Raw genomic sequence first — 16,927 nt, 5'->3', positions numbered from 1 at the left:
ATGTAATTTATTCATTTCACGCACCTATTCGCTAGATGTAAACAAGTATAGGAATAAACCATTGTTGATAATTCACAAACTTTTTGTTCCATCGCCCCCTTTCTTTAGAAAATTTTTTCTCTCATCACCTATGTGTTATAGTCGCAGCTTCTATCGTCCCCTTGGGCTATTCCATCGCCCACCGGGGGCGATATTGCCCACTTTGGGAAACAGTGGAATAGGCTAGGACATTAAGGCTGCCACTTGAAGCAATTTAATACTCGTATGCTGAACATATTTTGTTAAAACCTGGAATTTCTTCGTTTGGATCTTGTGATTTTTTTAAATCGGTTATTTTAGGTTAGTCACTGATTTCGAAAAAATACTTTTTATCATACTGTTACTTGTTCTCCTTCAAACTCCTCCCAAATGGTGCTTGTGAGGAGAGGGATTGATAATTCCAAAAATACGAACACCTACTGTTGTACAGACAATACATTTTGGTTTTCCCTCTTTAAAATTCCCCTCAAACTCAATTTGAAACTGAAATGATTACAATTTTTCGTTGAATGGACTTGTATTTCCCAATGCCGAAAAATTTGATAAAAATATTGATTCAAATGTTTCTAAGTATGACCACTTATCGAAGATATTATACATTGGTAGAATAATTTACGGCATTTAATCGGTTTCGTTAAATAAATCAAGTCAAATTACTAACTTTTTACTTAAATTTTAATCGAACTTCAATCGGATTGATCGAGTCGATTAATTCAACTAAAATTTTTAATTGTGATTAACAATTAATCGATTAACTGACTGGATTAATCGCACTAGCCCTAATAATAATCCTAGAAGACAAACAATTTTAAATATGATAATAAATTTCTAATTCTCATTGAAACACGATTCTGTCATCTTGAGTATTTCTTGGTATCCGTGCGGACCATAAATTTTATATTTCCTCTTTTCTCCAGATGTCGCATCAACAGAGGTTGAAGATGAGCCACCTTTCCCAGAAGAAGGATGTAAGTTTTTCTATAAATTTCTATTGCAACTATGATTTCGAAAAAATTTTAGAAAATTTTACTGTTTTCATAATCATGACGGACTTTGAGCGTCAAATTATGTCTTATCAGGTTCGAACTATGTTTGCCGGGCCGGGGTTAGTATCTCTTATGTCTTATCAGGACTAATATCAGTTTGTAAATGTTTTTTTCTCGTCCACACAGTTTGCTTCTTCGAAGGACAAGTCTTCCACTCGGCGGAACAAATTCCTCGCACTGACCCGTGCGAGTTCTGCTTCTGTTTCCGCAGCGACATCATATGTCTCCAGCAAACGTGTCCACCACCGATCAAGGGATGTTACGCCACACCTATTAGAGGATTCTGCTGCCCGAGATTCCAATGCCGTAAGTCGTTTTAAATCCATATACAGGTTGAACCAAGAGTAACTAGACATTTTATACAGGGTATCCTGTAAGTCTTAATTCGGCCTTCATCTCATCAACCGCTCGTCGTAGAAATGTGGTTTCAATTTAAAAAATGCTTAAAATGTGTTCAAAAATCACCGTATACACGTTTTGATAGAGGAAAATGAAGTATGTCCCAAACTAAGGAATGTATATTTCTATATGGTCCCCGTGTCCTCTAACTTTCAATTAGAAAGTTTTTGCCATGTTTTATATGAGCTCCAAAAAAAATTCCAAGTTTTTAACTGCAATATTCACTGAGATATTTAAATGCAAAAATCGGAGAAAGGTGGGAAAGAACCCCATGACGAGCTTTTCCGTTTTGTTTTTTCTCCGCCTTCTCCGCTTTTTGAATCCAAATATATCTCACTGAAAAAATATAGATTTTTTTTTTTTGGATTCAGATGAGACAGGGAAACAACATTCTAATTGAAAGTTAGATGACAAGAAGTAATTGAAAGAAGACGTAATTGAAAATTAATGGCAGAAATCATTCCAGAATTATTTAGAATTCCTGAGAGAGTCTTCAATATAATTTGGGACCCTCTTTCATTCGAAGGCCCTTTAGCCCAAGCTCCACTGATCCACTTGTTAAGTTCTAGTTCATGTTTCTAAAAGGACTTTCGAGTTTTCATTTGTTCAGTTGATATAATTTCATTAAATTTATATTTCATTGCTTCTACCTAAACGGGATGATCGTTTTGCTCCATAAATTGTGTTTCATACACAAAAACATGTCAAAATGCCGTACGAAGAGTAAGATCTCATAGCCAGTGCCCACTGTGGGCGATGTTTCGAACTAATTTCTGTTTGTGATCAGAGGAGTGAGCGAAGGAGGGGGGGGGGAAGATTGGGGCTCACGCCCTTCCCCCCAAGCGAGCAAAAATTTAACTTTTCAATATTACCGTGAAAAGCATTGAAATGTAACAAAAAAAAATACCCTTTTACGTACTATTTTTATGAATTCTCCTGATTTAAATGGTTTTTCAAAATTGATGACTAGCAATTCCTCTGGAAAAAATTCTTCGTACCCCCCCCCCCCCACAGGTCACTCCGGCGTGCTCCGTTGTTTTGATGTCTAAAAATGATCGGGAAAATTTTGACACGAATTTCGATGCAAACCGCATAATTGTACGACGAGTTTTAAAAAGTCTAGTTATTTTTTGTTTCCCCCTGTATGAAAATGTTTTCCCGAAATGTTTTCATTAATGTATGGATCACATCATATAAAATTTTTTACATCCGATTTTGTCTCCATATAGCTGTACAAGAAAGTCAAATGAATGTCTCGACTACGACCACGACCACTGAAAGACCCAGGTTCGGCGCTCTTGTCGAGCAAGCAGTCCCTGTCACGGGTGAGAATTAATATAGATTTATAATGGGCATCTTTTTGAAATTCAACTAAAAACTGTTGTAAACGGGGAAAAAGAAAGAAAAGGAAAATGGTTACTATACGGTACAATTACGGGATATTTCATAATACAGGGGGGGGGGGGTAAAAAGTCCGTAGAAACGTTAAAAATTCATAAAAATAGTAAAAATAACCGAAATAAAGAACGGTTTGCAGGGTTAGCATCGCTAGGTCACGGGAATTTTTTTAGGACGGGGGAAAAAATAACTAAAAAACAGCCGATAGGTAGCGCTGACGTACACAAGTCAAAGAAACGACACGCAAATAACGAACAGAATGCCTACAAATCGTTTATTACAGCAGTATGTGTTCCATATGACCACTATCAAAAGGAATAACACATTGCAGGCGAGTCACAAATTCAGCAACGGCAGAGTGCAGCAGATCCGGATGTATACACATGACACCTCTCGGCAGATCGCATCTTTCAGTTCCGACAGATTAGATGGACTGGATCAATACAGCTGGGACCATACTGCTCGTATTAGCACCACCTATCGGCTGTTTTTTGTTATTTTTTCCAGTTAAAAAAAATTCCCGTGTCCTAGCAATGCTAACCCTGCAAACCGTTTTTATTTCGGTTATTTTCCGGTTTTTATGTATTTTTAAAGTTTCTACGGACTTTTTGCCCACCCTATATATATCCGGAATATATAATTTACACAGTTATGAAGAAAGCGTTATAACTTTCAAACATAGATGGCAGCACTAAATGTATATTCCTCATTATGTTGATTAATTTCGGGTTACTCATCGTCCTCCTTTAGGAAGACATGTATCCTTTTTTATGTCATTTCAAGCGTCCTCCTACGTTTCCGAAAATTTGCTGTTTTGTCCTCCTTTTCAGGTTTCTGGAATTATTTTTCATTTTTTCTGGGGATCCTAAATCCTAAATATGACATAGTGGCCTGTGGGTTCCGACTGAAATTGGCAATCAGTGCATACCCCTGAGTCATTTCTTAGCCATCCTGGACTAGTAGTGCGATTTTCGCCATGGTTGTATATGTTTTATTTTTAAACTACTTAGAGTTTAATATTACCCATATTGGGTTATTAATCTAGGGGGAAAAGAAAGCTTAAGTAGGCTGGAGGAGAAATAGAAAGCAGAAAGTGTCACTCAACAAGGCAGTGACAGAATGTCACTTCATCAGCCTGTTAGGACGTCATTAAGTTATAATTAATGCTATTCTTTTAACATTAATCATTCACCATAATGCATATATTACCTACTCTCATTTTTATGTTCAGCGTCAACTATAGATCATATTAATAAATGCGATTATATGTTATTAAATGCAGTTAATTATGATTATTTGATTAAATATATATTATCTACAAAATTTGATATTTTGCAGTTGGTCTAATTATTTACACTATATAAAAAAAAATAGTTGCTTATATACATTTTTCACAATCCCGGTACCTCCGGTCTTTTCATAACCAGAAAGTTTTTGGGTCTGGAAAAAGCTGATATCTGATCTTTTGGGTAAGTGGATATTTCCCTAAGATGTTGGTATTCTGACTCTTCAAGAGTTTGGAAGAGATTATTAGCCAGCTTTTGAGCAAAGGCGTGTATGGTGGGCATTCCTATATCGTTTCTTATACTTCTATTCCTGATGAACCAATTGGCTCCCAGCATAGCTCTTATTGTTTTGTTTTGATATTGTTCTAATTTAACCATGTGTTGATTGCTCGAGTACAGCCACACTGGTGCAGCATATAAAAGTATGGATCTGATAGCCATTTTGTATACATTTAATTTGTTCTTGATTGTCAATGTTGATCTGCTTGCAAGTATGCGTTTTAAAGTGTGTTTTGCTACGTCTGCTCTTCGTATTACATAATTGCGTTGTTGCACAAATGTCAATCGTTTGTCAATTATTATTCCCAGGTATTTAGTACTTATAACAGGTTCAATGAATTTCCCCCCAACCACTATTCCGGCATCTGGGGGTAGATCTAGTTTTCCTGTGATCCACATAAATACTGTCTTGTCTGCATTAAGTTTAACTCTGCTGTTTTCGCACCATGTTTCGACTTGATCAATTAATTCTTGTAAATTACTTAATGCCTTCTGTGGTTTTCTATCTGTACAAATTATCATTGAATCGTCTGCGTACAGCGCAGTAATACCCTTAATTGCCACTGGAAAATCATTCATGTGATAATTGTGGAGGCAAGGTCCTATAACACTGCCTTGCACTATAGATGATCTAATTCGTCTAGTTGTAGATATTGTGTCATTGATTTTTACATAAAAAGTTCTTGCTGCAAGATAATGACGTACAATTTTAATTATGCTAAAGGGTAGGGCCATTCTAATCATTTTATAGAGCAACCCCTCATGCCACACTTTGTCAAATGACTTACTTAAATCCAACAGTGCAACTGCAGCTGTATCATGATAAATTCTAGCTTCTTGGAGTGTTTCTATAACTCTTAATAATTGTGTGGTTGTAGAATGACCGTCTCTAAATCCATGTTGTTCGGGCCCAATTGTTGGATGAGACTTTTCGTAAGTGTTGATACGTGTTACCACAACTCTCTCGAATAACTTTCCAAAATTACTAAGCAATGAGATGGGTCTCCAATTGCTTGGAAAGTGCAAATCTTGGCCAGCTTTTGGTATAATTTTAACAATTGCTGTTTTCCAGTTAGATGGGAAATATTTGAGCTCCAGCAATCTATTAAAAATTTTGACAATATATTCTAAAATATTATTGGGCAAATTCTTCAGTGCCATATTTGAAATTAGGTCATGCCCAGATGTTTTCCGAATTTTCAAATGTTTTATTATTGTTTTTAATTCATTGATATCTGTTGGAGTGAGAGCTGTTTGTGTTTCAGGTGGAGGATTATCAAAATATTCATTAATAGTTCTAAGCACTCTCTCGACCTGAACATTTGAAGTATTAGTGTTTGGTGAGAATTGCAGTTCAAAGGTATCTGCAAATACTTCTACCTTATCTTCATCTGTATATACCAGTCCATGCGGGCCATGTATAGATGTAAGCCTTTGGCTACGGGGTTTTTGTGCTCTATAAATTTTATAGAACGACCCATCCTCACAATTAGCATCTTCTAGGAACCTTAGAAATCGTTCACTTGTAAATTCCCTGATTTCTCGACGTGTATTGTTTCGTAATGTTGTATATCTGAGCCTATGTGTAGCATCTCTGGTTCTTTGCCACCTTCTTCTAGCTCTATTCTTTTCTCTTATCATTTCCCTCAGATATCTGGGGAGTGCTAATGGGTTGTTTTCGTTTGACCTTTCCCGAGTGGAATTATTAACAGTGTCCTGCAATTTTTGTGTTAATGAGTTTATTTCATTTTCTATATCTATGGTACACTCACTAGCATTATCTGGTGTTTCAATTCCTGTAAGCACTTGCCTATATAGTGGCCAGTTTGTAATTTTTTTGATTTTTTGTTGTATGGGAATTTCGAAATCAACATCAATAATTGTTGGAATGTGATCTGATGTAAGTGCAGATATTACCTCTACTGCTAAAGGAACATTGAGGTTTTTGACCAGTGTAATATCTAGGACGTCTGGTGTTCGGTTGCTGTCATCCGGATAGTGTGTCGCAGCACTTGGCCCGTATGTAATAATATTTTTATTTCTGCAATACTGCTCTAATATACGTCCTGCTGCATTGTAATTATTTGAATTCCAAATTGGTGATTTAGAATTTAAATCACCGCTAAGAATTGTTGCATAATTGCAGTCAAATATATGATTTAACAGAGAGATATCAAATTGATTATTTGGTGGTTTGTATAAAACACAAATTCGGATTTTTCTAGTGCTAGTGAGGTGCAAATCCACTGCCAACGCTTCGCAATCTCGGGAATGTGGGAGGTCAACAATGTCATAATTTAAATGCCTTTTGATATATAAGGCTACTCCCCCTCCTCTTTCGTGCGTTCTATCTTTCCTTATACAATCATAATTTGCTATCTTAGCTGTATAACATGGTTTTAAAAATGTTTCGCAAATTAACATCAGATCAAAATCTTCATCTGCAACAATTTCTCTAAATTCTTGGAGATCACGAATAATACCTCTGGCGTTCCACGCCATGATCTTGAGATATTTTATTTGTTGTGAACTATTATTGAACATTGGTGAAGTTTACCGATAATAGTTTCATAGATATTTCAGTAAAGCTATCAATAAATACTGAGTATTTTTCTTGATATGTCTTAGCTTGTAATATGTTATTAAAACATTTTCTCATTAGACCCATTAACTCCTGTAAGGGGAATGATATCTCATTATTACCGGTATTCACAATCTGGGACACCTCCCCATCTATCCTGTTGGGAGGGATCTTTGCGGTTACCTCATTATTTACACTTTCCCTACGTTCAACTGCAATAGTTGATGTGGGTATAATTTCTGGTACAGAGTATACATTATTGTTTGTTTCAGTCATGTTAACATCTTTTGATGTCATTGTGTTTTTGTTAGTTTCTATTTTGTTATTTTCCACCTCTTCGTGGACATTTGCAGCTTTTGCATATGTCTTATGCCTTCTTGTAGGTCTATTATTTACTTCTGTTGGTTTTTGCTGTTGAGGTAATTCCTCAGCTTCAATGTCTATTTTCTCAATTTCATCCTCACTTGAACTTGTGACGGAAAAAAGCCTGGGCTTTGGTGGTCTACGTTTTTGTGACCCAGTAACTGCTTTAGGACCAGATTTTTTAAGGTTCCCCGGGTACCTTTTACATCCTCGGAAACTCGCCGGATGATTTAAGGAACAGTTTATACACACTGGTAAGTCCTTACCCTTTACCTTATCACACTGTGATGTGTGATGTTTTTCTGGACATTTGACACAGCGGGCTTCGTTAAAACAATTTCGGGCTGTGTGCCCATTCCAGGCTTGGCAGTTGTAGCACTGCGTGTACCCCTTCCTTCTTTTGTATGTTTCTACTCTTATCTTTAAGTAATTTAATGAAGATAATTGATATATTTCCTTGCTTTTATCTGTCCTGGGCAAATCAATGAGCCATAGTGGTATTGGGACCATAATCTTTTCACCATCTTTATGACGGGGGCTCTTTAGCTGTACCACACTAATAATTGTGTAACCCAACTCCTCGAGAGATTCTTTGATCTCATCGCAAGATGTTGTTGTATCCAAATCCCTAATAACCACTCTTATGTTTTTGTCTGACTTTAGTGTGAATGTGCTAAAATTTACTCCCTCTTTTTCAAGCATTTTAGTCACAGCTCTATGATCATTTTCTGTTGTTACGTGTAATTGCAATGTTGTGCCAGTTTTTTTGGCATCAAAATTTGATTCACAAACACCCCTAATTTTAACTGAGAGTTCTTTCCAGTTCTTGTATTTTGTCAAATTTAATGGTGGTATTCTGACTTTTTTCTTCTTTTTTTCAACCAACTGCCACTCATTTGTGTTAGTGGGATCTGGATCATTTGTATTTTCTTTTTCAACATTTTTACTTATTGACTTTCCATTAGCCCTGTTGTGCAAACAATTATCAGGTTGCTTAGATGGGCCAGCCACCTGATCATCTGCTATGATTTTTGTTTTTTCTTGTTGAGTGTTTTGGGAAGGCTGGGATTCATCCGCAGTCCGTGTTTCCTTTTCAACAATTACCTTTTCGTTGACAATAATGCCAGGAGTTACTTTAGTTTTCTTTTTACTTCGCGTCCCTATCGGATATTTTTCGTCATCCCTACACTTACTTAAATACAATCCACATTTCTGGAAATCACGATTATATAATTTTTTCATACTACAAAAAATTTCGGTACTAATTATTTTATCAGACGCAGCATCTTTTGAGTTTTCGTAGTCTCCAACTAATTTTATAATGGTACGTAAGATACCATTAGTTTCACATTCACTATCAATTTCACATAGCCATTCACTGAACTTATTATGATTCATGAACTCTTGAATAATTGGATCCAGTTCATAAAAAATAAACTCTATAGTGTCCTGAAGAGGTAGCTTTTCATCATCTACAGTTTCTTTGATCTTATCAATTATATTACTAACATTTAACTTATCATTATTTAGCAATACACTATGCGCAAAGCATACCATCATCTTATTTTTACCAACCATGGTCCGCGACATTTGCACTACTATTCACAGATGAAACTCGGCCAAAAAGAAAATGACAACAGAAGCTGCACTTACCATTTTGTCGCCACTAATACAGTTATCCATTCATCTAGTCGATATATATCCAATAGGCACTAAATGTCTCGGACGTGAAATCCAAAGTATCAAAATTTGCAGAAATACGTTGGTCTCGTTAAGACCTTCCCGCGCAAACACTTTTCACCGTTACAATCTCCTAAATTTCCTCCCCTTTGAAACATATTTCTTCATTGATATGAGTGTTCTTTTCCTACACGCATTCACCAATAACCGTCGAAATTCCCAGAATTTTTCTATCTCTGCTTTTTTCCAGCTGTTCTGTTTTAGAATTTGAAAATTATTGTTGTGGCCGGTTTGGGAAAATTGGGATAAGTGACGTCACTATAAATCAACATGTGCACACGTCCTCCTTTCTCAGTCTTCAGGTCTGGTAGCCCTAGATTAATTTATATAATAAATTCTTTTATGAGTTTTCCCATTGTGAAAAATGTAGTTTGTAACAAAATATTGGAACTAAAACAAAACTAAGAAAGAAACTGTTGGAGTTGATCAATATATTTTTTTATATTAGATTCAATATACTTCCCATAGATGGCAGCACTGAATATGATCTGATATTCGGAGTTACCATCCGTCCTTTTTTTTGGTATCATTTCGAGCCTCTTACGTTTTGGAAAATTCGTCCTTTTGTCCTCCTTTTCAGGTTTCCCGGATCGTTTTCTTTTTTATTCATATGAATTTTCTTTTTCACTCTGAAACATATCTCTTCATTGTCATGAGTGTTTACGTCGTTCCTACAGGCATTTAGTTACTTCTACATGAGGTTACCAACTGTCCTCCTTTTTTGATGTCATTTGAAGCGTCTTTCATTACGTTTCGGAATACTCACCCTTCTTGTCCTCCTTTTCAGGTTTTCGGAATTATTTTTCTTCTTTTCTGAGGAAAATATTTTTCCCACTTTGAAACATATATTTCTTCATTGATATGAGCGTTTTTGTGGTTTCTTTCCCCGCACGTATTCACCAATAACCATCGAAATCCCCAGAATTTTTTCTAATTCTGCTTTTTTCAGCAGTTCTGAAAAAATTACTGTTGGGAAAAATGATTGTTTGGCCGATTTTAGTGGCCCAAACAGGGGTGCCATCTATTGTGAAAATTGGGATAAAAGACAACACTAAGGTCTAAGCGTCCTCCTTTCTTAGTTTTCGAATCTGGTAACACTACTCCTACAGGCAAGTTAGTTAGTTCATGATTGCAGACTTAAAGAGATAAATATGGCGGCATTAATGCAATATATATGTTAAGGAAATTTGATAAATCAGTAATTATACATATTAACCGGTGATTATGAAAAACCACTAATCAGTCTTATACATTAGTCACTTTTACCGGTAATTATGCATAATACTCGATTAAAGTTGGTAAGAAATCCTGCAGAAATATGACTTAAATTGAGTTAGTAGTTTCTCCCGTACGTGATGGGTGCACTACACATATTTTGCCATAAAAATTAAATGAAAATGAGTATTATGAGAATAATAAACGCATAAATTATTATCAGCATTGATTGTAATGTTAGCTTTCTTTACATTTATCAACATTTTTTAACATAAGCAACATCACTGATCGAATCCATCATCCTAGCCTGAAATTTGAGCAAAATTCCGGTAAATTTAAATAATTTATTGACGACTTATCATATGAGCTGGGGATTGCACATAATCACCGGTAAATGAGAAACACATAATTTATTAATCTTGCTCAAATAGTTGATAAGTATGCATAATGACCGGATTTATCAAATTTCCGTAACGTATAATTATAGCGGTTCTGATGTGAGAAAAATTGTTGTGGTGGTAGGTTTCTTTCTTTTATCGGCAGAAAAGTGACGCCATCTATTGTGGAAATTAGGGAAAATGACGTCATTAAATGTTCGCACGTAGACGTCCTCCTTTTTCCAGTTTCCGAACTTAGTAAACCCTACTGATATTGCATTGCAGTAGCCACCAAACTGGTAAGGATGCCATAGTCAAAAATTGAGCAAGGAGGACGCCTGCACGAGCCCCTTTATAACGTGACTTTTTCTGATCTTCACAACAGATGGCGTTACTATTCTGATTAATAAAATCTTTCACAACAATAATTTCCCAACTCCTTGAAACAACTGAAAAAAATTCAGAAAATTTACAAATATACAAATGCAAATTCAACACCACAACAGGAAAAATGCCCAACGAGGTCGCTGAGAAAAATTTACCCATAACAAACAAATTTTAGATGGAGTTCCTACAGAGATAACCGACGCCATTCTAATGTTCATGTAGACCATAGTTTCCCAACCTTTTTTGTCCCATCGTCCCCTTCTTCAGAAATTTTTTTCTCCCATCGCTCCCCAACGCAATCTAACCCATAGGAACCTATGTTATACCCGTAGCTTCTACCGCCCCCCTGAAACATTCCATCGCCTCCACGGGGGCGTTAACGCCCACGTTGGGAATCACTGATGTAGACTGTCCGAGTAACAGTTTTCTTCTTTCGTCTGTCTCTCCTCTACACTTTTTCTTTTCCTACACGCCCACGCGTATTTTGCACCCGCCGCGTCTTTAATCATTAATCAGTGGGCCGCTACATATACAATGCCCATAAAGAATATTATGGTTGTCTTATTCTAAGTATTGATAGCTTCTCGATTTACCCCACAACATGTTTATCATATTTCTTTTTAAACGTGTCAATCGTGTTACAATTTATTACCTCCGGGGGTAAGCTATTCTGTTTATTAACAACCCTATTAGAGGAAAAAATCCCTGTGACACCATATAACCTAGAATTATCACTTACCAATCGATACTGGAGTCCCCTTGTAAAAGCAGTCGATTGACGGTGTAACAATAATTCATGGTCCATCCTATCCATCCCGTTAAAAATTTTGAACACTTCGATCATGTCTCCCCAATACCTGCGTTCATCCAGTGTGAACATATTAAACAAAAGAAGTTTCTCTTCATAACTCAAGCTTTTCCAGCATGGCCCAGCCGCAAGGTAGCCTGCTTATATCCCACAAGGGACAGAGCGGGGGCCATGTTTGGTGTTTGCATTACTCAAGCTTCGTGTGCTAATAAGAACACGCGTAGCTCTTCTCTGCACCCCCTTCAACCAAGTCTATGTCCCTGTAGGTATGATCTCCAAAACCTAACAGCATACTCCAGTCCAGGACGAACTAAGCCTCGGAAAAGCGGAAGAATGACTTACGGAGAACGCGAATAGACCTTTTTGAAAATGAAACGAAACATTCTATTTGCTTTTTTAACCACCGCTGAACAATGTTCAGAAAACCTAAACCGCTCGTTAATGAGAATTAAGAAATCCGTCACCCTAGTTGGATCCGGGATAGTGACACCATTTCGTAAGAGAAACGTGGGTTGTTCGAGCCAAAATGAGCGACCATGAACTTGTCAACGCTAAACTTCATGATCCATTCATTTGCTCGTGTTCCAATCGTGTTCAAGTGCGTCTGGAGCAACTCCCTATAGCCTTGATTCTCGACTTCTCTCATTAGCTTCACGTCATCTGCGAATTTGCTAACAATCCTATCGACACCCTGATCGAGTTTATCGATAAAAAGTGCAAAAAGTATGGGGGGCACTTCCTTGAGGAACTCCACATGTGACGCCTATCCAATTAGAGAATTCCCCGTTCACCACAACTCGTTGCGACCTATCTCTTAACCTCGATTCTATCCAATTCAGCAAATTTTTCCCAATTCCAATCTCATGTAAACGTCTCAACAGTTTACCATGTTGGACCCGATCGAATGCCTTCTAGAAATCGAGGTAAACAACATCTACATTTTTTTCCCTTGCCCAAACCCTTAATCACGTGTTTGTGACGATATTTGACGACTATAGGCCAGTGTGTTTTGAAAAAAAAAAACACTCATGTCAATGAAGAGATATATGTTTCAACATGAAAAAAAAATTTCCTGAAAAAAAAAAAAGGAAAGCAATTCCAGCAAATTTTCTAAAACGGAGGAGGACGCTTGAAATAACATCAAAAAAGAGGACGTCTGATAACCTTACATTGCATCTGTATTCTATGTATGCTAAGCATTGCAATGTGTAGCGATGCTTAGCTGGGTTCCCCCCTTTTTTTCAGCGATAATTGGTAATGTCCCGTCCTCTGCCATTCAAAAATTTTCAGCAAAAATTAGGAATATTCTTCCATATTTGACAAGTTTTAACGAGAATCAGTAATATCTCGCGTATTACTCCATGAAATATGGTCAGCAGCCTACTTATAAGGGTTTTTTCAATAGTGCATTTATTTTTTTCAATGTCTAATTGCAAGAATCAAAGCAAAATTAATTTTTACTGATTTTCACTCTTTATTTCTTTTTCCACCCTATAAAGGCTGTCAGATCGACGGTACATTCTACAGGGTCGGGCAAGTAGTACGACCGGCCAGTGGCCCTTGCATCGAGTGCCGATGCGAGCTCGGTGGAATGATGAAATGCGATCCTCAGGACTGCCAACCTCAGGCACCATTATTGCTCAGAATGAATAGGGAATTCTTCAGCCGGAGAAGGTAATAGTCCTAGGATTATCACCACAATAACGACGATGACCAACGCTCAACAAATCGAAATGAAGAAAAACTAATGGACACTCATTACTTTATTTCCCTTATTTTTTTATCGTTTTTTTTTTCTTATACAGTGTATTTGTTTTGTCCCATCTTATAGAAAATTCCGTCCAGACACTTTTTATGTACTCTACCAATATTAATCTCTACCTTCTATGTTTCTTTATATCAGGGTAACGCGTTTCGCAAAAAATTTGATGAAAGAGAGCCATGACCATCAAAAAAGTCTGTGATACGGTAACCCGTATGGGTTCAAAAAATATTGTATTGTCCTAACAAACTAATCTATAGACACATACTAATATTAAATTGACTTAAATTAACATTAAAAAATGGGAATTTCTAGAAGATTCCATTGAAAAGTATTTTGTATGAGGCCAGTATATGACAGTATTTTTTTTTTAAGAAACCATCGTTTCTTTTTGTAGATCTAACAATGGCTAACTGTCAGTACCAGTAGCCAATAGGAAAGAACTTCCTCAGAGGATAGAGTTTTAGAAAGACGGTGATAGATAGCGCTGTACTCATATACTTCTTACTTCTTTTACTCATGTAAATAATTGCGGTAACGATTTTTAAGTGACAAAAATCAGAATTTCGACCAAAACACTTCCTTTTCAACACGAAAACATCCAACGCCAATTTTTTTTTTTAGTTAGATAGCTTTTTCTCTCACACTAGGGCAATGGTTCTTAACCTGAAGGTTCACGGACGCTTTGGGGGGAATTTGTGAGAGGTTTCAGTTGTCCGTGAGGTTGAACGCGAAAAGAATTTAATGTTCATTTATGTGCTGATTATTCTTCGGTAAAGGGTAGTTTACATGTAGCCTCAATCTTATTGACAAAGGAGGTCCTTGGCCTTCGTTTTATTAACAAAAAGGAGTCCTTAGCTATCGTTTTATTGGCGCAAAAGCTTCGTGGACCACCAAAAAAGGTTAAGAACCCCTGCACTACTGCATATAACTTTATTTATAGAGATAGATTTGTTGTGTGTGTGTGTGCTATTGTTTTGTTTTTTTTACTTCTGATGTATCGTACGATTTTCCTCGTGTAAGCGTCTCAAAGATATGAAAAAGGTTGCCAGATGTACCATTTTACATATGGTTTCTGTCCCGTATTCTAATTCTTTTTCTTTAATTTCTGATGTATAGAATAGATTTTTAATCATTATTAACCAGTAGAAGGCATCGAAATATTCGTTAAAAATTGTCGTTGAAAAAGACGATCATTAATAATATACCAAGCTAACTATATTGCTTTTTTCTTATTTAAAAAAATAATAACCAAACCAATGCCATAGAATGTTCATTAAGGGGCATGCTCGTGGTGCGGTACAAAACGGTAGGAATGTCGCTGTTGCGCTGCGTATGGTGTGTTTCATACTCTGCTTTTACTAAGTCTTTGCTTAGCTAAGCAGGAGGAGGAGGACACAAAGTATATTTTTGAGGTTAGGTTAGAGATTGAAAATTCACGCGAACTATATTCACGATTTCTTTGTTACATGTTGCATATTTGTGTGTATGTGTGCGTGTTGTGTGTGTGTGTGTGTATTCAGTATTATCATGTTCCTCTCGTTCGTTGGCTACTTTTTATATGTATGTACATGTGTAATAATGGCTAGTGTTGGGTCCGGGGTTCGAGCGATTGATCAGAGGTTTATGAGGGGAAAAAAAAACAAAAACGTAATCTATTTTGACCCTGTTGATCGATTTCAATCGACAGTGACATTTATTATGATGATGTTTTTTTGGTGGCGGTGAAAAAAATTTTTAGGGTGCGACGAAATTTTGTTGTGATGGTTTTTGTTGTTTTTTTTGGGGATTTATTTTGTTTTCATTGATGTTTTTTTTTTCCCGATCGATGATTTTACCCGTATTACTGAAAATTTATTTGTTGATCTGTTGAGTGATATTTTTTCTGTACTCGTGTTGATAAAAATAAAATATTTCTTTTATATTGGATGTGCAATAATTTTCCTGCAGCATTCAAAGAAAATGTCTATTCTGTGAATGTGATAAATATCAGTAATAATGCGAAATCGCCATTTATTGTGTAAAATTACCAGTTATTATGTTGTTGAGTGATGTGTTGAATAATCGCCTTTCGTCTCGGTAAGTTGGTTAAATTTCAGCACATTTGTCACTTTTACCAGTGATCTGTGCCGTCTTAAGGCATGGGCCCTACCGGGCACGGCCCGGGACCTCACAAAAATGGGATCTGGTTGAGATTTTCGAAAATTTGCCTGGTAGGGCCTCAGAAAAACCATTTGGCCCGGGGGCCCATGATGCTCTTAAGACGGCCCTGCCAGTGATTATGTTTAATTCCCCAATGAAATTGGTAAGTTTGGCTAGTATAGAGCGAAATGATAAAATATCACCACTTAAATTCAATCACTTTTCAGTTTTTTACGTACGGGATACGTGCACTATACCCCTTTCAGACCCTGGTGCCACAAATGTGGGGGGGGGGGGGGGTTTGCTTTTTCTCACTGTAGAATTTTTTTCTTTTGATCTCAGGGAATTAAGTCCTGTCTTAAAGGATTGTGTAAGTTTTGAGTTAGAAATATGATGGTGAATATGAACTTTGTGGCTTTCATCAGAGGGTGGCACTTGAAGTTTGACTTCCAGAGGATTTTTAAGACGGCTTCAGGGAGAAAGTGCCTCCGGGAAAAATGTCATTTATCACATAAAACTTGGCAATAAAATTCTGAAAAAAATTGTGTGTGGAGATGAATATACCCTGCATCAGCGTGTCTAAAAACATTTGAACGAAGTGAATTCTTTCTTCACAAAAAAAAAAATTTAATAAAGATATTTTTGATACTTATGCTTTTAATGCATTTTTTCAGTATCAAAAATGCAAAAACATTTTAAAAATTTCAAAAAATGGTTGCTCGAGTCTGAAAGGGACACGTATTTTGCCATAAAAATCAAACTAAAATAAATGCGAAGAAGTTAGAAACAGAATTTTTTATGTCTTATAATGTTGGTTTGCTTCACGTGTATCGGTCTTTCTGGTGAAGCCTCACAAGAACGTATCGAAAATTTTTCTTCTACAAAAAACAGATTCAAATAATGTTTTAGGTATATTTTTAATTCAAACAGTACATCAACACACAGCAATTTAATTAATTACAATGGTGAATCATGGGTAAAATATACAGCTTGCTTTTATTTCACTCTGTTATCTATAATTACATAAAATTTTGCCTATTAAAGTTGAATAGTTGTTACCTTGGTTGTTATTTTTAATAACTCTGACAAGGAATCAACTCTTTTC

General features: G+C 36.4%; 1 protein-coding gene across 1 annotated transcript in view; it reads left to right on the top strand.

Annotated features, from left to right (window-relative positions):
- The window catches only part of LOC149089685 (uncharacterized), an 82,397-nt gene extending 66,788 nt beyond the window's left edge, over window positions 1–15,609 (top strand). The window contains exons 14-17 of the mRNA XM_089236865.1: window positions 957–1,007; window positions 1,212–1,391; window positions 2,714–2,809; window positions 13,418–15,609. Coding sequence (XP_089092991.1) covers window positions 957–1,007; window positions 1,212–1,391; window positions 2,714–2,809; window positions 13,418–13,596 — 506 coding nt within the window. The 3' untranslated portion in view covers window positions 13,597–15,609. The remainder of the gene's footprint in view (window positions 1–956; window positions 1,008–1,211; window positions 1,392–2,713; window positions 2,810–13,417) is intronic.
- Window positions 15,610–16,927: the final 1,318 nt, after the last annotated feature.

This window comes from Pholcus phalangioides, unplaced genomic scaffold (genome assembly GCF_987345545.1).
Source record: "Pholcus phalangioides strain wild (caught in Gottingen) unplaced genomic scaffold, Ppha-v1.0 ptg000001l_1, whole genome shotgun sequence".
NCBI classification, from domain to species: Eukaryota; Metazoa; Arthropoda; class Arachnida; order Araneae; family Pholcidae; genus Pholcus; species Pholcus phalangioides.
The sequence above is the reverse complement of the archived record's forward strand: the minus strand, read 5'-3'. Positions and strand labels throughout refer to the sequence as shown.